The 22,384-nt window shown below is 50.7% G+C and overlaps 1 protein-coding gene across 5 annotated transcripts in view; it reads right to left on the bottom strand.

The window, feature by feature from the left end:
• Nucleotides 1–22,384, bottom strand: part of Armc9 (armadillo repeat containing 9) — a 136,744-nt gene that overhangs the window by 4,109 nt on the left and 110,251 nt on the right. For 2 of the 5 annotated variants that reach the window (XM_028876222.2, XM_028876223.2), the window contains exons 21-23: nucleotides 21,278–21,393; nucleotides 15,042–15,178; nucleotides 9,628–9,757 (exon numbers count right to left, since the gene is read on the bottom strand). In XM_028876222.2, coding sequence (XP_028732055.1) covers nucleotides 9,628–9,757; nucleotides 15,042–15,178; nucleotides 21,278–21,393 — 383 coding nt within the window. Of the gene's footprint in view, nucleotides 1–9,627; nucleotides 9,758–15,041; nucleotides 15,179–21,171; nucleotides 21,394–22,384 lie in introns of those variants that run through there. The other 3 variants (XM_037210043.1, XM_028876225.2, XM_028876227.2) reach the window with 3 other exon arrangements.

Below are 22,384 nucleotides of genomic sequence, written 5' to 3'. Positions count from 1 at the left end.
GAGTCAGTCCTTCCCTTCGATCATCTGGGGATGAAATGAAGTCATCAGGCCTGGCGGCAGGTGCCTTGATCCGCTCAGCCATCTCACCAGCCCACCGGCAGCGACAGTTCAGACCGCATGTCAGGGAGGTGCTGGCAGCCGAACCATGGCCCCAAAGGGGTCCATATCGCACGCTCCCGAGCCCAGAACACTGTTGTAGGAGTGTTATAGGGGCTGTTCCTGTTAGTCGGGGCTCTGACAGCCCGAACAAGCTACGCTTGGTCACTTGTCCTCAGTAGGACTGTTAAAGACACACATAGCAGTGAAAAACAAAGAAAGGCGGTCTATTCAAAGTCACAGTAGGAAGGAAAACAAATAGAAAGGTCCAGTGGATACTCCAAGTTCTGAACCTGTCTACGGGATCCTGGTTCAGCTTTAAACTCCTGGCCAAGCAGTCCTGGCCAAGAAGTGGTCCTGTCCATCCTGAGCCATCCTGTCAGCCCCCGTCTCTCCTGAAGGTGGTCTGATGACTGTCAGAACTGTGAGGAATCGCTTCCTGGGAGAAATACAACCCTTTGGGGAGCATTGTCTCAATAGTCTATAAGGCACAAGTGTCTCCTAAAATATCCTTTAAATGGGGTGGGAGAGATGGGCGCTTGAGTGTGTGTGCACGCGCGCGCACACACACACACACACATTAAATAAATTAAGTCAGTAAATGTGAAAAAATAGAGGTCTCCACATCAGTGGCTGACACTCAGCATGGCTGGCTATCTCAATGACTTTGCTTATCCTAAAGGGTTTGGAATGCATGCCAGGGTCACCTGGCAGGCAAGAGTCAGCCAGGTTGGCTGGATCCCAAAACCTTGAGGATAGAGTAAGGGCCACGAGCTCAGGAGGAGAGGCAGCCCCTAGAAACAGGTAAGGGGAGGAGACGGTTTTCCAGGGTGAAGGAGTCCACGCTGCTGGCGCACTTTGAAGGGCATGGCGTCAGACTTCCACCCAGAACGGGGAAGACACAGTCAGGACATCTGCCTCTCACGGTGCGGAGATTCGCTTCTGCAGCACAAGGACACCAGTTTTAGGAGGGGCAGCCAGGGAAGGCCTCGCTGATACGGCAATGTTAAACCCTCCAACAAGCCCCGTGAGTCAGGTGTTCCCTCTTAGCAGATGTAGACTGAGGGTCCAAAGGTCAGGAGCCTTCCTGAGGTCATCCACAGAGCAGGCGGGCAGTGACGCAGGAGCTGAGAACAGCCGCTTTCCAGCTGTCTTCCACCAATTCCCCACAGCTTGGTGTCGTCAGACCAGAACTTTGGGGTCCGGGTTCTGGGGCCTCCCAGGAATGAGCTGGTGATGGGGACTATTGTCCTTCCCACAACGCCAGGAAACCCGCCCTCAGCTCGGCAGGACCCATCCCGACGAGCACTCCAAATCTTGGTTGCTGCTGCAGGACGGCGCATTGGAAGGGGTTGTCATCAGCTCCTGCAGGGGTGACGGGAGTCTGCCAAAGGCGGGGTAGCCCCCGGGTCCCCACCCCAGGATGGTGAACGAGCTGCCCGGAGCCAGGGCTGGAAACCGTCTGGGTGGATAGAGGACGCCGGTTAGGGGACAGCAGACTAGGTGGGCAGAAGGGAAGTCCAGGAGGGACTCACCCGGAAGCTCCGAAAGTCATTTGCTGCAGGAACACATGTCAGTTTGACGTTTGTGTTCATTGGGAGGTGCCCCAATATAGGCGAGGATTTATTAGGGTGCCACTTTATGTCAACTCATCAATGGGGACATTGTGTCGGCAGGGAAGAGCAGTACGAGACGCCAGGGCAACTGCAGCTTCAGTGTTGGGAATGCTGCTGAGCCAGCATGCCAGCCGCTGAGCACCCCAGCAGAGGATCCCATGTCCTCTCCTCATGCAGGAAGCCACAGGAGGTGTCTGGGCACTGCTCTGTTCTCTCTGCTCACTAGATTTGGAACTGGCTCTTGGTTGCTGCCACAGACACCTCATCCTGAGAATAATGAAACCTAGATGCTGGCAGAGATAAGGTGGGTAGTAGGAGAGAAAAAAACACTGGGTGAAGGCAGATATCTGACATGCACCAACAGTTCACGCCTGTGCACACACTCGGCTCTCTGCTGCTGCTCTCCACGGCCTCTGGGCCTAAAGTGTCACTTTTATCTGGATGAATCTTGAGCTGCCCCGTTTCTGGAGGAGACATGAGGGAGAAAAAACGCCATACACATAAACTCTTTTCTCCTATTTAAAAAGCAAAGGTGCAGGAGAGAATGAGTCTCTTTTATCTGAAATGCTTGGGGCTAGAAGTATTTTGGACTTAATTTAAAAACATTTTGGAACATATTCATAGGTATAATGAAATGTCTAGGGGACAGGAACCAAGTCTTTTTTTGTGGGGAAGGCAGGGTCTCACTACATAGACCAGGATGACCCTGAACTCACAGACACCTACCTGCCTCTGCTTCTCAAGTGCTGGGATCAAAAGTGTGCATCACCATGCCTGGACATGTAGGATCCAAGTCTCTCTCTCTCTCATTTTTATGTGTGAGGGCCTGCATGTGTGCATGTGCACCCCATGTGTGCCTGGCCTGGGAGGCCAGACAAGGCAGCCAGATCTCGCTGAAACTAGGATTACAGACTGCGGTAATCTGCTTGGGGTGAGTGCTGGGAACTAAAGCCAGGTCCTCTGCTAGCACAGTGTAAAGTTCCCAGGAAGAAGCCATCATTTCTTGCACTTTCTACAGAGCTCATTAACTGCTTAGAATGTAAGCTATGGTGAGGTTGGAGTGTCAGATGCAGGGCTAGTACAGTTCCTCTCGGGCATCTTCAGCACTCGAAATAGCCATTCCTTGCCCAACTCCACATCTGACCTGACATCCGAGACAAATGGATAAAGCTTTTTGGAATGTATAGACAAAACTCCAGTTCCCACCCACCAAAAGGCTGGGGAGTCATCAGTGTCTGAAACCTAGAGCAGAGATCTTTCCCTTCACCAGCCACCTCCTGCATGTTCCCACCAAGGTGTTTGCAGTGACCTGGCTTAGGGCTTTCTTTGTTCTGTTTATAAAAACACCATCAGACTGTTACTGTTGGAACACTGGATTTGGGGTGACCTAAATCTGAGTTTCTGGGCCACGTCCACTTTACTTGTCTCTACAATAAACTCTTATTCCCTCTGAGGTGAGCACCTTAGTTGCTGAGTCGTCTCCCCAGTCCCAGGACCACATCTTATTGCAAAAATTCCTTTATGCTGCTTGGCATGGTGGCACACACCTTTAATCCCAACACTAAGAGGCAGAAACAGGTGGCTCTCCATGAGTTCAAGGTCAGCCTGGTTTTCATAGTGAGTTTCGGGCTAGCCAAGGCTACAGGGTGAGATCCTGTCTCAAAAAACAAAAAGAAATTATTTATGTTTCATGTGTGTATTATATGAATATACACAGTATAACCTGAATATAACTTTGTAGTTTCTAAAGATAGGATCTTGTGAGGCATAGTGGCCTGCTATGATCTAGGGCCAGCCTGGGACATACAGTGAGACTCAGTCTCAAAATAAAGAAACAGACAAACAACAACAACAAAATCAAAATATAAATACTGAGTGTAGCTATGTAGTTCAAGCTAGCCTGGAACTTTCTTTGTGTGTGTGTGTGTGTGTGTGTGTGTGTGTGTGTGTGTGTGTGTGTACATGGTATGTATGTGTGTGTGTGTGCATGGTGTATGTGTGTATGTTTATGTATCATGCCTGCTGGAGGCCAGAGCTCAAGAGCTGGTCTCTGCTCTTTTTTTTTTTTTTTTTTGGTTTTTCAAGACAGGGTTTCTCTGTGCAGCCCTGGCTGTCCTGGAACTCACTCTGTAGATCAGACTGACCTCGAACTCAGAGCTCTGCCTGCCTCTGGCTCCTAAGTACTGGAATTAAAGGCGTGCGCCACCTGCCCAGTGTGGGTCTCTCTCCTATCCCTTCCACTTTATCCCCTGGATACAGGGTCTCTTCACTGAACCTGACGCTCACAGTTCTGTTTGGTTTTGGTTTTTTGGCTATACTGGCTGGCGAGCAAGCCTCGGCAATCCTGCCTTCTCCTCCCTGCCTCCCAGCACCAGAACAACAGTGCACACAGCCACACCTGCTTGTACATGGCGGGTGCTGGGACCCAGACTCAGGCCCCTGCCGCTGTGCAGTAAACGCTCTCTCCAGCCCCGTGCCTGGCACCCCGCGTCTTCTGGCTCTGCCTCCTAAGTGCTGGGATCACACACTATGCTAGAGCACCTGCTTCAAACAGCATTGAACATTGTCCTTCAAACTAAACCAGGTGTGGCTGTGGTGCGCGTCTCTAACCCAGCACTCGGGGGCTGAAGCATCAGTATGGTCAACATCGAAGCCAGCTTGGCCTACATAGAGAGATCCAGGCCGGTCAGAGCTACACAGTAAAAACCTGTCTCAAAAAACTAAACAGGGCTGGGGAGACAGCTCCCCAGGGAAAGCGCCTCTTATGCAAGTGTGACTAGGATTTGAATCCCTAGACCCACATAAGCATGAATGCCGGTAGTCGTGGTGAGCCGCCTGGAATCCCTGGATACAGGAGACAAATGGAAATCCCGACTCAGCGAGTTCTGAATTCACCTAAGACCCAACATATGAAGTGGAAACCAATCAAGGAAGCCAGCCGATGTCAACTTCCTGCCCCACAGAGCAAACACACACATAGGAACCTGCATATACACTCGAGTATACCCCACCTCACCCCTACTGCCCAATGAACAAACAACAACAAAAAACAAGTTCTACTTACTATAAAGTCAGTGTTCAAAAGTTTCAGATTTTGGAGCATTTTGGATTTCAGTCTTTCAGATTAGGGATGTTTAAGCTCTATTGAAATATTTATTTAATTATTTATGTATATAGTGACCTGTCTTCAGGCACACCAGAAGAGGGAATCAGGTCCTATCACAGATGGTTGTGAGCTACCATGAGGTTGCTGGGAATTGAACTCAGGACCTATGGAAGAGCAGTCAGTGCTCTTAACTGCTGAGCCATCTCTCCAGCCCTTAATCTCTATTTATTAAATAATCCTTTCTTTTCTATGTAAGGAAGGTTCTGGGCCTAGGATTAGATATGTGCACTCCATCTGTGGATCTCCTCTCCCACTCAGCTGTGGTTGCTTTCTGGGTCTCACAGGGCCACCTACAGCCCGTGTGCCAGCACAGGCCTGAAGATGATGGAATGGCAAGGTGCATTCAAGGTGATCTCCTTCCTGGGTGCCAGCGTCCGGGAACCAGCCAATGTTCAAACCAAGGAACAAGCGAGGACCTGCAGCTGGGGCTGAGCACTGATTGCGGCGATGCCTTGGCCCAAATGCGTTCTTCTTGCTTACTCCGTCTTTTTTTTTTTTTTTTTTTTTTTTACTTTTTATCAAAGAAATTTATTTGTATGTAAAGAAACAGTTTTTCTTTTATTTTTCTTTTTTTGTAATGTTTTAAAGGGGGAAAAAATCCCACAGATTTTTTCCAATTTCAAAAAATGAAAAAAAAAACAACCCAAAATATTTACATAACAGCCATACACACAGAAAATCAAATGAGAAATACTTTAAGACCCTTCCCACTGCTCCTGATGTACATGTTTTAACTCAAAATGTAAAGCTCAGCTCTATCATTGAGCATGTTTCCCGACCTAGTCTCTAAGATAATACTTCCTGTCCCTCCAAAAGTTAATTCCAAGTCAAATAATTGGGGGGCAGGGCTAAAGATAAAAATAAAATAGAAAATGAGATTACCCAGGGATTTCGAATATTCTCTATACTGACATCTGCTGTGACTCAACTGTGGATACTATGGGACTCACTGGCTCTTCTGAAAATTCATGATATTGCTGTTCTAGATTCTCAGACCTTGGCCTGACAAAAATAAAATCCAATTCAAGAGTTATCAACCTCAAGCTGGCTTTGGCAATTATATCAGGTCCCCCTTGCTCACCGTGGAAACACTTGTTTTAAGATACACTGAATTTGAATCTGAAATATTCGTGTACATCAGAGCAGATTTTGTCCAAAGGCCCTTAACATGAAGCCAAAAGACCAAAGAATCAGGTCAAACTGAAAATACAGAACGTCCAACAGCAGCCATCAGGTGGAAGTTGACTTCGTGTTCTTGCCGTCTTTTGAAACAGGAGAATGAGCACACCTGGATGGGAGGGAGGTGTTCCAGGCTTGGTTGGATTTCTCAGAAGTTTGCCACCTGGTTCTGAATCTTACCCTCTTAGTTTCTGCAGGAAAGTTAAAGTTATATGGTGTTTCAGTTTGTTCTGGGTGGGGATGATCTCCTGGGGAAATGTACTGCATAGTATAAGGGGCTCAGTCCCCCCAAGCAGCGCCAGCAAATACCAAAATGAGTAAACTGGGAAGCTTTTTCTCTCTTTCTGTCTTCATCCCAGATCAAAGAATCCCGAGTTAGGATCTGGATGAAGGATAAGCCCCTGAATTGTCGATGGGCACACCCCACACAATGGCCCAGCATCTGAACTTGCTTAACAGGGAGCCGGGGCTAAACTGCTTCACCCTGCCTGGGAACCAGGGAGCACTGCATTTCTCCACAGGGTGGAGGAGAAGAAGCAGAATAAACCAAGCTTACTCCGTCTTTTAAAACACTTCATTTGTGTATTTTTGTGTGCATGTGTGTGGGTGTGAACATACTGTGGCCCATGTGTGGAGTCAATGACAATGTGTGGGAGTCAGTTCACTCCTTCTAACATGTGAATCTTGGGGCTCAAACTCAGGTCTTTAGGCTTGGTAGCAGGTGCCTGTACTCACAGATCCGACTTGCTGACTTTATGTTGTTTTTTGAAGTTTGGAACAAGAGCTTGCTATGTAGCCCAGGCTGGCCTTCAACTCACAGCCTGGTGCAATAAATGTATTTTTAAAGTCTGGGCATCAGTGTTTTCCAGTGACTTAATGCCAGGGACTTGAAGGAGCTGGCAGGAAGAAGGAGCCGGTGGGGTGGCTCAGCAGGCACATCAGGTGCTTGGTGCCCGAGCTTGGTGACCTGAATTCAATCCCCAGGAAGTACACAGTGGTAGAAGGCAAGACCAGCTCTGCCAAGCTGTCCTTTGGCTTCACACATGTACCGTGGCACACATCCCAACTCCACATCACGCACATAGACAAACTGTGGATTTTTTAAAAAAGAAGAGGGGACAGTGAGGTTTGAACTTCATTTCTGGTTCCCCCAAAAGCAATTTTATAGCAAGACGAGGTGCTGGACAGTACTGGAACCTGCATGGCGATGATGTCCAAAGGCCCCAGCTCTGGGTCAGTGGAGCAGGGCTCCGGCTGCCCAGACACACCCCTCTTCTGGGACGAAGCACTCACTGTCCTACCCCAGGGACAGCCCGGCCTTTCAGTCTCCTGTGTATTCATCTAACACGCTTTCCGACAGCCAGGAACCCCACCCATGCTATCTCTGAGGACAGTGGGATCAGCTGTGGCCACTGACGGCACAGCTGACTCCTTGACTGTGGGACAGGACTGTGGCTGTGGTCAGGGGTGTGACCTGTCTTTGTGGTCAGGTAGGAGGGAAGGGTGCTTGGCTGAGATCCACAAGGGGGCTGAGCTGAGGTCAGTCCAGCAAACAAGAGGCTGGGGGAGGGTAAATACTATTCCCTGCACGGTCAGTGTGGGGACAGTGTGTCCACTCCCCTCTCTCCACCCCATTCTTCCTCATACAGAACCCCCACGTTTAGAAAGGGCTGAATTCTGTCACTGAAGGAAGATGGAGGCACCTAAGAGTTCCACTCCAGGGGGCATCTGTGCCTAGTGGAGCGAGGGAGTGTCTCCGGGGAGCCTGTGGAGGTGCCCTGGCCCTGTGAGAACGGCTATTTTTAGGAAAAGGGCTGTCTTGAGTGGCGAGCTTCGGAAATGAGCTCAGCATTTACAGAAGAAAGAGGCCTGGGCACAGGAAGGGCAGAGCTGGCCCAGCTGAAGAGCAGGCAGGCGTCCTTCTGCTGTGTGAGCACCGGTGCCTACCCCTCCGAGTTTGCCCATTTCGATCCTTACCCTCACTGTAGGAGACCCAGAGCCAAGGGGCCCCTGAGCCGGCAGACAAGCTCTCTTTTAATAACTCCAAGAGGTGTAAGGAGGGCCATGGCAGACCCCACAGGAGAGAGGCTTCTGTTGACCACAGACACCATTGTGAGGGGTGTGTGTGGTGGTGGGAGGTTCCGGCAGATACCATTGGGGGTGCTCACTGAAGACGTGGATGGAAGCATCTCCCAGTCTATTAGGAAGGCTGGTCACGGAAGGCCCATGCGGCCGCTGCCTCATTCCTCCAATGGAGAGTCCGAGAGGGCATGCTCACTCAGCACACTCCAGTTTTACTTGCGTGCTAGAGACTGAATCCTCCCTCTTGAAGTCACTCTGCCTGCCGGGCTCATGTGGTCAGAGGACGGAAGGCCAGGAGATGGACAAGGTGCCCCTCCCTGAGGTTGTCTCAAGTCTGAAGGGGCCACTGAGACCCTCAGAGGAGCTTCTAGACGGAAAGACAGTAGCGATCCACCGAGGACCCGTCAGTGCTCGCTGGGGTAGAGAAGAAAACACCTTTCATCCTACTCCAGGGCCAGTTTCTGTCTGTGGAGTCTGACCTCCGCCTGAGCCATTTCCTAATGCCGTTCTCAGTCTCTCCCCTCGTCCCACCTCCTGTGGAAGCAAAGAGCCTGCTGCGGCAGGTCACTCATCCCCTGGACAGTCCCAGCAGCTTGCCTCCCTTCCTTCATCTCTCCCCGCTCCCTCTCTCCCTCCCTCCCCCCACCTCTCTCTTTTTTTGTGACAAAGTCTTTCCACACAGCCCAGGCTGGCTTCAAACTCCTGATCGCCCCATCTTAGCTTCCAGAGTGCTGGGTCAGAGGTGTCCACCGTCAGGTGTGGCTTCTTGACAATTCATCAAGCTGTGTCCTTAGAGCGGGTGGATCTCTGCGGGTTTAAGTGATATCTAGACCAGCCAAAGCTACACAGTGAAACCCTGCTTCAAAAGCCAAAGCAAGGGGGGCTGGAGAGATGGCTCAGAGGGTCAGAGCATTGGCTGCTCTTCCAGAGGTCCTGAGTTCAATTCCCAGCACCCACATGGTGGCTCACAGCCATCTATAATAGGACTTGATGCCCTCTTCTGTCATACAGGTATACATACAGAGCACTCACATATAAAATATAATACAATTAAAAAAACAAACAAAAAAAAAAACAAACTAAAACCCAAACCAACAGAGTAAACGTCCAGTCTGACAACCATGGCCCTCGGGTCCCCGCTGTCCCTGGGCTCTGACACACTGATGGGCCACCAGGCCTTCCCACTGGGCATTATTTACTGTGTTTCAGGCTCCAGAGAAGTCTCTTTGACTTTTGTGGGGACACAGAAGCTCTCTAAGATGCTATATGTCAGCTGGGCAGAGGTGGCACACGCCTTTAATCCTAGCACTTGGGAGGCAGAGGCAGGTGGATCTCTTGAGGCCAGCCTAGTCGAGTTCCAGGACAGCCAGGGCTACATGGAGAAACCCTGTCCCAAGGGGGAAAAAAAGATTCCGTATATCTAGCCTTTGGGAGCTGATCCCAGGTACCCGATATCTAAGTGGGATATCAGGACTCACGACATCCTACCTGGTGGTATGTCCACTGCTTGGGTCCTGGTTCACGTCCTTCAGCCAGCTGGGGGCTGCTGTGGGGATCAAGCGAGGCTCTTCTTGATGTCCAGCTAACAACCACTCTCTTGGCTTGGAATTCATAACTGCTGGGGAAAAGATAGGGCCCAGTACACACCCGCCCTGGAGCCCCCTAGGAGGAGATAGAGCCCAGTACGTACCCACCCTGGAGCCTTCTAGGATGTTCTTTCCTGAGCTGGGCTGCACAATCAGGGAAGACTCACCCCCAGGCCTGTACCAGAATTGTTAAATCTGGCAGTTTCATATTTAAGATAGAAATAAGCCGGGCACTGAGTTGCCTGAGGAGACAGCACCAGGTTGGACCTTCAGCATGCTCATAGGAGGGCTAGCAAGTGGTCACAGGCATGTTCAGGCTGCCAGGCCATCAGAACGTTCTGCTGAGCTTCTGTGGAGGCCATGTTGTGTGTTTCGGTCATATACCCATCCTCTGGCCCAGGCACTGCTAAAGTGGCATTATGACAGGGTCTGGGCTTGCCACCCCCTTGATCCAAGCTTCTCTCTAGTCTCCACATACAAAGTGCCTCTGTCCCCACCCCTGAGGTGTGACTAGTCAATCTTTTTCTTTTTCTTTTGTTTTGTTTTTGTTTTTCTGAGACAGGGTTTCTTTGTGTAGCTTTGCGCCTTTCCTGGAACTTGCTTTGGAGACCAGGCTGGCCTCGAACTCACAGAGATCCGCCTGCCTCTGCCTCCCGAGTGCTGGGATTAAAGGCGTGCGCCACCACCACCTGGCCCAATCTTTTTCTTTTTTTGAGACAGGGTTTTTCTGTGTAGACCTGGCTGTCTGGAACTCACTTTGTAGACCAGGCTGGTTTGGTACTCAGAGATCTGCCTGCCTCTGTGCTGGGATTAAAGGCATGTGCACCGCCACCTAGTTGTTTTTTTTCATTTTAAAATTTTCTCTTCTTAGTTCTATATTAAGTATTAAGTCCTGCATTTCCTGTCAAATCCAGAGTAAGAGGTTTTTTTATTGACTCAAACAAGAAATCCATTTCTGATATGGAACCTAAAGGGTAGTTTGGTCTACAGTCTATCTATGTGGGCCTAGAATTTTCGGCTTCTGACTCCTTTCTCTGAGGGGCCAGGGCACGGCTTGTCTGCACTCTCCGAGCAGTGTGCTGGAACTAAGACCAGGAGACCTTTGGGCTGGGCCTACTACGGACCATCTGGGTGGACGCACACCCAGGCACTAGCTCTTCCCAGGAAAAACTCCACTCACAGTTTCCAAGGCTACCACCAGGGCAGGAAAGACCTCCAGGCCCTGGGCTTCCTGGGGTCAGGGACAGCACAATGACATTGTTCCTCTGGAGAGAGGAACAATGGTGAGCTCCCTGGAGCCTCTGCTGAGGCTCCTGTTCCATCCTTCCTGGGATGGTTAATCTTTGTTGTTTGTTGTTTATTTTTTATGGGTATATGTGTGTGCCTGAGTACCATGTGCATGCAGGAGCCTTCAGAGGTCAGAAGGAGGCATCTGACCCCCTGGAACTGTGGGTGCTGGGAATCCAAGCCACCTAAGCCAGTCCGGTTTTTATTTATGTTTTTTTTTTTTTTTTTTTTTTTTTTTGACTGGTTCTCACAGGTCTGTAGCTCAGTAGGTAGACCATGCTAACCTTGAACTCAGAGGGATCTGCCCCTCTGCCTCTCTAGGACTGATACTTAAGATGTGCACCAACACACAAAGTTCATGGTTAGTTTTGTTTTTTGTTTTTTGAGACAGTTTTTCTGTGCAGCCCTGGCTGTACTGGAACTCGCTCCACAGACCAGGCTGGTCTGGAACTCAGAGATCCGCCTGTTTCTGCCTCCCAAGTGCTGGGATCAAAGGTGTGTGCCACCACTGTCCAGCTCCGATGATTATCGGATGATTAGGTTCTTTTTTTTTTTTGGTTTTTTGAGACAGGGTTTCTCTGTAGCTATGGAGCCTGTCCTGGAACTCACTTTGCAGACCAGGCTGGCCTCGAACTCAGAGATCTGCCTATCTCTACCTCCCAAGTGCCGGGATCAAAGGTGTGAGCCACCACTGCCTAGCTCTGATGGTTAGTTTTAATTACCAACATGACACAGTCTAGAATCACATGGGAAGGGAGTCCCAATGTGGGTGTGTCTGGATCAGGTTGGCCTGTGGGCATCCTTGATTAACAGGGAGATGCTCCCACTGTGGGTGGAACCATTCCCTGGGCAGGGTATCTTGGACTGTGTAAGAATGAAGACAACAAGCCAAACACTAGCATGTGTACTTACTGATTGCTCTCTGCTCTTGCACATGGGTGTAGTGTGACTGGTTGTTTCCAGTTCCAGCTGCCTTGACTTCCCCACAACGATAATTTGTAATCAGAAACTGTGAGCCAAATAGACCCTTCTCCCCTTAAGTTGCTTTTGCCAAAGTATTTTATTGCAGCAACTAAGGCAGCCCACGTCTCCTGTCTCTCTTCCCATCTCATGACACACTGTAGGTTCTGGAGTCTCACCTAAGGAAAATGGGCCCACTGACAGAGCCAGGATCTGGGAGGAAAGGGCACCATTGGTGCACACATGAGCTACTGGGACAGACTTATGGGACAGGCGTCCTCGTCTGTGGCGAGTCCATTTCAGACAGAGCTGGGCACCTGCACCTGACATCTGCTCGCCTGTGTGGTTGTCCCCCAGGGTGAGATCTCAGGATGTAGCCCCAGCTGGACCTGAACCCCACTTGCTATGTAGACCAGCCTGGCCCTGAAGTCGCGGCGCTCCTCCTGCCTCTGTTTCTGAGTACTGGCTTACGGGCCTGCCGGGTGTGAGGCTGACACTCAAGTTATGTGGTGGTGGCTGGGGAAGAACTTTCCTCAAGACAGCTAGTGTCCGGTGGGAAGAAATGGAAAGTAGACAAGCCGGGAAGGGAGAGAACGAAGCGTCCCTCCCTCAAGGCCAGGGCTGACGAGAGCTGAGACTCTAACAGACCCCAGTCAGAGGGGACAGGTGGCCAACAGATGAGTGGGCATCAGTGCGCTCGGGGCCGGGTGGCTGTGGACAGACCAGATGGAAAGACCGTAGAGAGGTGAAGTCTACACCAGGAAGGGAACAAATGCAATCCAGACTCCTCCACCAAACATCTGGAGGCCTGGCTGGCGGATGACGGTGGAGACAGGGCTGAGTTCAGTGTGATGAGGCCTACATGGAAGTGGGAGCAATGGAGAGCCTGGGGCCCAGCCTGGCTGAGCAGCCGGGCAGGGTAAGCAGCTGACACTTGGAAGACCATCCGAGCACTTGGAGCAGGCTGGCCGGGAGTGCTCACCGGGGGAAACGGCTGCCCCGGGGCCAGGGTCTGGTGTGCAGCTGCTGCCACACCAGGCAGAGGCCCTGGGAACTGCTAACTACCACGGCAGAGTGCCCTGATGGACTTCTCAGAAGACACTCGAGTTTGCTAGGGCTGAGACTGCGTTCATGTCACTCTCTCCTTTCTACATCTGTCTCTGCCCTCCCCCTTCTTCCTGTCCTCACCTTCCTTGTCAGGATCTATGTAGACCAGGCTGGCTTAGAACTCACAGTCCTGCCTTTGCCTGTGGAGCGTGCTGCGGCCTGAGCCAGCTGTTCTTGAAAATTAGCAAATACCAAAATCGGTTGTGGCAACCGCCACCCATGCCACCTAGCCATTTCTACGCACAAGTTCAAGTCCTCTGAACCCCAACAGCATGATGAATCTATCCAGGAGACAGGGGCAGGTGCTGGTGGTGTGGCCCAGTGGTAAGACACTTGCCTGGCATGTATGAGGACCTCAGAACAAAAGCACATCCAAGGAGACCCTCATCCTCCAGATCAGTGAACCAGCAGACATCTCTGATGGCCGAGCTAACCTGTCACGGTGAAGGCGCCCTTAGTGGGACTTAGGAGTGCAAACAGAGGCCAAATAACCAACGACCAGGGACTTGGCAAAAGCTCTGGAGCTGCCCACAACCAAAAGGACCCTTGAGTGCTCCCCTCTCTCCGGGCCACAGGGACCTTCTTTGGGCTCAGTGACTAGCTGGTTCCTCAGCATCTGGCATGGCAGCCTCTGACTCCAGTCATGAGCTGATGCATCCGAGCTCCTGAGATCTGCTTTGCTACTCTGTGGCTTTTCCTACTGGAATGGAGATTAGAGTTACATCCGGTCTACTCACAATCCTTTCAATTTCCTTTTGGAAATTAAAAAAGAAATACTCTGTGTATTTCTGGTTCAAAATGCTTTTCTCCCCCTGGCATCTAAAATAGACTCCACTGACTGGACACTTCAAACACAATCCGACCTCAGGGCTGTGCGTGTCCAGCTGCACATTCTGATGCCATGGAGCCTGCTAACACATGGCTGAACCCTCCGCTCATGACACCTGGTCAGAGGTCTGTATTGGGATGGCTTAGATAAGGTTTGGGAATGTCCCGAAGGTTCATTTGGCAGTGCAGAGGTGGTGAGGCCTGTAGATGTGGGGTCAAGGGCAAGGTGATTAGGTCAAGGAGGTGTTCCTGCCTCGGCGAGGGTGCTGATGAAGTTACTGTGGGTGTTTCCCTGGTTCCCTTAAAAATGAATTGCTACAAAAATCAAAAGAGCAAGCCTGGCCCTCCCTGGCTGCTGGCTTCTTGTCTTGCCACATACTCTGGGTCTCTTGTCTGTCTGTCCGTCCACCATAGTGCCATCCACCATGCTGTGACATAACCAAGGAGCCCTCGCAAGAGGTTAAGGCCATGGGAACACTGGCTCTTAAATTTCCAGTTTCCTAGACTGTGAACTAAAGGAACCTATTTCAAAAGAGTGCCCAGGCCCAGGGGCTGCAGGGACAGCTCGGTTGGTAAAGTGCTTGTTCTGCAAACACAAAGACTGAGTCCAGTCCCCAGCACCCACACAAACACACACCAGGGCACCGCAGTGTGCACCGTCATCCCAGTACTGGGGAGGCAGGAACAGCGCCATCTCTGGGGCCAGCTGGATCAGTGGGCTCCAGAATCAGTGAGAGACCCTGCTTCAAAAAGTAAGGTGGATGAGAAAGATACCAAATGTTGACTCCCAGCACACAAAAAATAAACACCCAGCCACTGGCATTTTGTTATAGCCATGGAACATGGACTAAGCCAGATAGCAAACTGAGATGGGCTACTCTGAAATCTCCTATTAAACTGAGTTCCAGGAGCTTCTAGATGTGAGCGGTAGACACATTGCTTCAACGAGATCTGGAAGACAAGCCTGACGCCAGATCCGTCAGTGTGACTGGAGGCCTATGGACTTCTGAGATCCAGGCCTGTGGCTGAGGCCAGAGGACTTCCCAGGGGTAGGCATGCACCTGCAGACCCTGCTTCCCTTGGGTTCCTGAACCCCGGAGCTCAGGACGGGCTCTGCACCCGGGGAGTTCTTACTTGAAGAGGATGTACCATGCCCATCGACACCTGGTCTGCCCTCTTTGCAGATGTCCGGCTGATGGGCTGGTAAGGCCTGCAGACAGCTATTTCTGGCTCGTTGGGCATTCTGGGGAGAAACGAGATGGTCTCCCAGCCTGTAGAAAAACATGGAAAAACAATAACCAGTAAATACAGACAGCATGGCCTCTCACTGACCCTGGAGCCCACCGATTCAGCTAGACTGGCTGGCTTGGTAGCATCCCCAAGAGATGCAGGAGGTGGCTGTGGCTGAGAGTCTTTTGGAAATGGACATTTAAAAACATATTTTTGTTAGTTTTGCCTTTTTAAGTTAAACAATGTTACATTTATTTAATGTGAGCATGTGCCTGTGTGCTCGCCCCCCCCATGGCACACACGTGGAGGTCTGAAGACAACCTGGAGCTGTTGGTTCTCTCTCCATTATGTGAGAACCTGGTGACTGGACTTAGGTCGTCAGGCTTGGTGGTGAGTGAGCACCTTTACCTGCTGGACCAACTTAGCCGCCAGCTTGAAAAAAATATAGTACCTCAAGTAGCCCAGGCTGGCCTTCTTGTAGCTGAGAATTGCCTTGAACTTCTGACTTTCCTGCCTCCTTCTCCCAAGTGCTGGGATGACAAGCAGAGCCACTACCTGGATAAACCATCTTTCTTGTTTTGTTTTGTTTTTTGAGACAGGGTTTCTCTGTGTAGCCCTGGCTGTCCTAGAACTCTCTTTATAGACCAGGCTGACCTCCAACTCAGATCTGCCTGCCTCTGCCTGCTGAGGGCTGGGATTAAAGGCGTGTGCCACCACCGCCCGGCTCTAAACCATCTTTTTAAAGAATAGTGACAGAAGCCAGCAGGCCCTGAGGGGCGACAGCTGCACCTCACACCTGTAGTCCCCTGTGACTTCCTAACACCACAGGGGTAGCACATGTCTAGCGTCAGTGCGTCTCAAGAGCTGCGGGTTGCTCAAGGCTCTGGTGTTTCCACCAAACAAGGCACAAAGCGCATCTCCAAGTATAAGGTGTCACGTCCTGTCCCGTCACCCCGAACAGAGGCAGGCAAGAGCGCCACTGAGGCAAGCGAGTTCTTCTACCACTGAGCAATGCCTGTTGCTGTGCTGGCCCCATGTTGAAGGACAGATGGCAGTTTCTGGTCCAGCCTTGCCATGCTCTTCTCAGATATGGCAAGAGACAGGTCTGGGAAAGCTGTCCCTGACAGACAGGCAAGCACTCCGGAGGCTCTGTGTGTCAGCCTGGACAGGTCTCTAGTTGTGTGTGTGACAGAGCACTCACTCCAGCAAGGAGACACCAGCCATGGACTCAGCAAGTGAGTCACAGCATGCCTAGGGTCAGATATGGGAAAATGGCTGTCGATAAATACCAATTCCTTTGGTTCAAATGAGGACAAGGAGACACATAACTACTCTGGAGAGACTTCTCAATATGGTACTGGGCATGCAGTGAGTTAGAGGTGGGCTGGGGGGTGGCCACTCAGCCTTCCAGCTCTGAGTTGGGGTTTTCTGGGGGCCAGAGGGAAAGAAGCGGAGGAGTGCAGGTGAGGTAAAGAGGAAAGATATTTAGATTTGAATTCCAAGGGAGAGAGGAGTCAAAACAAGGCATTCTGCGTCAGAAGGGCCCTCTGTGGTCATGGTGGGTATGGGGTGTCAGGGGCAGAGTGAAAGGTGGGGTTCTGGCTAGGCTGTTGCAGGGGTTCATGTCAGTCCCTGAGGTAGGGCTGAGGCTGTCATGCTGACCCTGGAGACACTGACTGGGGTGCTGTGAGGTACATGTGTAAGTCCAAGCTGGGCTGGGGTGCCTCCTTCAGTGAGTAGGATGGGGCGAGGACCCCAGACTGGGGCTCCAGACCCTGTCTAGAGCACAGCACATAGGAGGAAGCTGGTGATGGCAGAAGGGCAGTCCACGGTGGCAGGGACAGGGGGACAGCCACCGGGCGGGGGCTGGGTTAGTAACGGCAAGAGTGCACGGGGCCCCCAGGGTGCCGGGAGTTGGGATCCTGAAAGTCACTGAACATGCAGGGCCGTGGAGGAGGTCCGGACTGGTGCGCGTCACCAGAGAGGATCTAAGTGGGAGGCAGCCACCCCCGAGTGTATGGGAGGCCCAAGGAAGGAGGGCTGGGGACGGCAGGAGACAGTGAAAGGTGCAGAGATGGGAACAGAGCCCCTCAGAAGAGGGGTTGGTTAGGCTGGTGTAGAAAGGAGCCAGATCTGGGAGGCCCAGCCAAGACAAGGCTGAGAGAGGTCAGAGTCATGTGCTGGTGTTTACCTCGGCCTTTCTGTTCTTGATGACAGAACCAGGGTTTATCATGAAAAAAATCAGATAATACAAAGGCTGTATAGAACAGTCCTACCACAATAACACAGGAGACCACTTAACTGTGCTATCACTTCAGCGTTTTGAAACATGGAAAGACACAGCTGGGAACGTGGCTGAGTTGGTGGACTGCCTGCCCGGCGTACAGGAGGCCCCGGGTTTGAGCTCCAGCACTGCATTACCCAGGCATGCTGGTACGAGCCTCTAATCTGGCACTTGGGAGGCGGAGGCAAGAGAATCGATACATGAAAGTCATCCTCAGTTAAATGCAAGCTCCAGGCCAGCCTGGGCTACCCGAGACCTCTCACTGTGGTAGATATCTTTAAGCCCAGCCCTAGGGAGGCAGAGACAGGTAGATCTCTATGAATCCAAGGCCAGCCTAGTCTACACAGTGAGTTCCAGGTCAGTCAGGGCTGCATAAGTAAGACCCTGTCTAAAAAACAGGGCATGCACCACTGCATCTGGCTTTTGTCTCAAAAGGAGAAAAAAGGGCAAATATATACTTAAAAGAACCTGGGTCCAACGGGCCCGTCTGGCTCTTTACAGGTGTCCTGTCATACCACATTACAGTTTGCTTTTCTGTTCAACAACACATTGTCACACTGTGAGGATCACCCCATGTAATCAACTACTCTTAAAGCTGACACACATTTCCAAGACTGTTTGTGACCATAACTTAGGTAGCCAGCCTTCTATACTGGGCATGTAGATATTTCTTCATAATCAATACAGTAACAAGTACCCCTGTGAAGATCTGTAAATTACAGGGTAGAGCTACAGACCCAGAAAGCACTAGCCTTGAATCTGTGAAACACATATTAACTAAGTGTCCCTAGCTAAGATTCTGGATTTATCTGGAAGCAAGGCAGAGTTACCAAGGGCTTGTGGTTTTGAAGAGAAAATGGAATTCCTTGAGTATAACTCCAGAAGGAGAGGTGGGGATTCTGACCACCACTCACGGCCCTCAGGAGGCCACAGGTTTTCTGAATACTGCCATTCTTACCATGTCACATCGAGCAGACCTCTCCATGTCTTTTCTTGCTACAGGATCTGCTGCTATGAGTGCTTCTGAGGGTGGGTATCACATCTCACTGATTTTTGGGTCCCCAGGACTGAGTTTACACCCCATCAGTCATAGAAATGAAAACAATGTTGGACTTGGAGGTGGTAGTGTGTCCCTTTGGTCACAGCACTGAGGGACTGAGGCAGGGTAGTGAGTTTGAGGCCAGCCTGGGCTAGGAGACCCTGTCTCAAAAAAAAAAAAAAAAAGAAAGTGTGTTGGATCCACCTGGCAGAGGAACTTGGAGGCAGCCCCTGCTTCATGGAGGGTGGGACTGCAGATCCAGGGGTGCGCTCATGGCTGCAGGTCCACCCTGGCCAAATACCTCCCTAACACGACCTTCAGCTGGAGCTAGCTGAGCCCACAAGCTGGAGAAACATGCTCCAGGGTCTCTCTACAGTACAGGTCGTCTGGCCCAAGAATGAAGAGTGCCCCTTGGTCAGGTGTTAATTTGTCAGTTCCTCCGACTGAAGTGTCCTTAGTCATGGTTGTCTTGATGTGAATCCGGGGTTTTAATTATTTTCTGAAAGTTGAGAAGACTGTTGTCTTGTTCCCCACACCCAGCAGGAATTTCTTCAGCTCCTCTTGCTGCTTTCATCTCAAACGGGCCATTTAAACTAGGTTGACCAGTGTTCATCTCTCACTATATTCTAGATCAAAACACACAACCTCCTCCCAAAAAAACCATAACCCCGCAAATGTAAGTGACGCACTGGTGGGCAAGAAAGGCAGTTCATATTGTGGTTAACTTGTGGGTGTGGCTAAGTGGTTGCTCTTGAAGTACATTTCCAGCTGGTCACCACAGTGTTTGTGCATATGTACGGGTACAGTGTGACATTGCCACACACACAGACACATGATACTGATCAAATCAGAGTAACTGGCACAGCTGTCTGTGTGAGGTGTCCTTATTCTTAGGAACTATGTGCCGAGGGTCTGTAACCTCCTTTTAAACAGGTCAGTAAGAAACAAAACCAAAAACGAACAAACAAACAAAAGACTGTAAAAGCCAGGTATGGTGGTACAGGACTGTAAGGCAGTCAGTCCCTCGGCCACACAGCAAGTTCAAGGCCAGTCTGGACCACAAGATACAAAACAAGGAAGGCCAGGCTAGGTGGTGCATGGCTCTGATCTCAGCCCTAGAGAGGTGGGAGCAGATGAATCTCTGGCCAGCCTGCTTTACATAGTGAGTTCTAGGTCAGCCAGTGATTCATAGTGAGACCTTGTCTCAAAAAAACAAAACATAGAACAAGGGCCTGGAAGGCCAGGTGTAGTGGCCTTTAATCCCAGCACTCTATGAGTTTGAGGCCAGCCTGGGCTACATAGTGAGTTCAAGGACAGCTGGAGCTACATAGTGAGATCCTGTCTTGAAAAAAACCAAACCAAACCAAACCAAACAACAAAACAAAACCCAAACAAACAAAGGTCTGGAGAGATGCTCAGTGGTTAATGCTTGCTGCTCTACCAGAGGATCAGAGTTAGCACCCATGTCTGTCAGGTGCTCACCAGCACCCATGTCTGTCAGGTGCTCACAAGCCCTCCTAACTCCAGCACCAGAGGATCAGATGCTCTCTCCTATCTCCAAGAGCACCCCACACCTACACACACTAAGTGAGCAAATCTCTAAAAGACAAGACAAGTATGTTTGTAAATGCTGTATTATACATAGAGGGAGCAAGGGGGAGAGAGAGAGGCAACGTGAACTCTAGATCTCCTTAGCACGATCTTCTGTTTCACTGCACGTTCAAAGTGTCGGGTGCATGAGAGGGAAAAGAACACAATATGCTGATTTGAGGATCAGTAATTAAAAATAAAAACCTAGAAATGGAAGCGCAAGGGAGCTAATTAAATAGGCCTCAGAGCACCGATCCATGGCGTGGGCTGGGAAGTTTCATACATCAAATTCCAGATGTGTACTAAAGCTCGGCAAGAGCTGGTGCTGGACGCTGGTGTTCCTGGTGCTGTGGTGCAGAGCTCACACAGACCAGTGTTTCCACCCTCTTGACTGTCATCAAGTTACCACACAGTAAAACTGAAAATAACCAGACTGTCCAGCAATAGAGGCTAAGGAAAGCGTGGTGTGGCCACCAGGATAAGGTCACTACTCCTGAGTAACTGGAGGCCTTCAGCCGGCTCTCTATGACCTCCTGATCACACACACCTGTTTACAGTTTTCCCAGTTTAGGAAAAGACAGGACATGTAAATACCAGAAGGGACTCTTGACTGGCTGCTCCAGCCTCAAGTCTTTCCAGAGACCCAGAGGCCCAGGTGACCTGACTGAAGTTTTATTTTTCTGTCAAGAGGTAGGAACCAGGCTACAGAGAATGAACAGTGCCTAGCAGCTAAAAAAAAAGACATGGCTGCTTTCCCCATGGTTTCTGTGCTGGGGACAGAACCCAGGGCTTCATGCATGGCCCAACCACACAGCTGCTTTGAGAGCCTCGTCCAAAACAGAACTGTGACACTCCAGTCCTAGCACTGGACCTGGCGCTATGAGGAAAGGCCACACGAATGAACGATAGATAGGGCAGGCGTTCAAACTGGCTGAACCCGCCATTGCTCAGGAACTTTCTTCTGAATGACTCTTGCCAACACTGGTCTTTGGAGGTGGCCCTGGGATTCTAGCAAGTCACACACTTCTCCTTCGGGAAGAAACCTAAGTGTGTATGAGGGAGATGGGACCCCACCTGCTTTTCCTCCAAAAATCCTCAAGAGATAAACAATAGAGAAATGCTTTCCAGTATGAATGCTTTATTATGCACTTGAATACATATTACACAGCAGTTAATCAAGACAGCGCTTAAGAAAACAGACTCCCGCTTCCTGTATCCCGAACTTACACTGGGCACCCCGTCCTGTGGCCGCCAGGGGTGACGGGCCGACGCAGGGGCTCATCCCCGCTCCACTGCACACTGGCCAGCCCTTTGCGCCGAGCCTTCCCAGTGTTGGTCATGATCTGGTGGAAGTAAGAAACAGGTTTGAGACCACGCGTCACTAAGAGCCACCCCGAAGCAGAGTGGATGAACAGGTTTCCAGGGACAAGATGCCATGCGAGCCGGCTCAAGGGCACCTGTATTCCTAGCACTTAGGAGGCAGGAAGATCAGAATTCAGTTACATAGCAAGTTTGAGGCTAGCCTGGGCTACATGAAACTGTCTCAAAAAAAGGGGTGGTGGTGGTGGAGGTGGGGAGATGGTATAAAGACAGAGTTCCAATCCCAGCACCCACATAAAAGCTGGGCAGATGTGGTGCCTAGCTGGTAATCCTAGCTGAGAAGCACAGACCAGGGATGCCTGGGGTAAACAGGCTAAGGAGACTAGCCGGATCCCAGAGAGATCCTGCCTCAGTGTGTCAGGTGGAGAGCAAGAAAGGAAGAGGTGACATGTAGTGACAACTTGTGACCTCCGCATGCACATATATGAACACATACGTGCACACACGCCATGTACCAAAATAAGAAAAAGAAAACAATAACGAAAACCAAATAAACAGAAGAAAGGGGCTGACAGGAAGAGGGTCTGTGCTACAGGTTACACGGGACACAAAAGTGTGGTAAAAGCCTGGATAATGCCAGCGCCTGGGAGGAAGCAGAGATGGTCTATCTGTAGGCTCAGGGACAGCCTGATCTACTTCCTCTCTGCTACGCTAGCTAGAATTTGGTCAATCCTAAGAAGACTTCACCTGAGATACATATCAAATTTGAGGCTAGCCTGGGCTACTTAGTAAAAGTGAAACAAAACTAGGAGTTAAGCTACTAGTAAGGGCAGTGCGAGGACCTCGGGCGCTGCTGCTGGCCCGCTGCATCATGGGAGCCTGCCCTCCTCATGCTGCTTACAGGGTCAGACAATACATCACACATCCATCCTCAGATGTTTGAAAATCAGACCCAGCAGTGCATCTGGCATGCAGTGAGCATTTACCACCCATTCCCACAGGCCAGAGCCCCCT

This window comes from Peromyscus leucopus, chromosome 13 (assembly GCF_004664715.2).
Source record: "Peromyscus leucopus breed LL Stock chromosome 13, UCI_PerLeu_2.1, whole genome shotgun sequence".
Taxonomy (NCBI): domain Eukaryota; kingdom Metazoa; phylum Chordata; class Mammalia; order Rodentia; family Cricetidae; genus Peromyscus; species Peromyscus leucopus.
The sequence above is the reverse complement of the archived record's forward strand: the minus strand, read 5'-3'. Positions and strand labels throughout refer to the sequence as shown.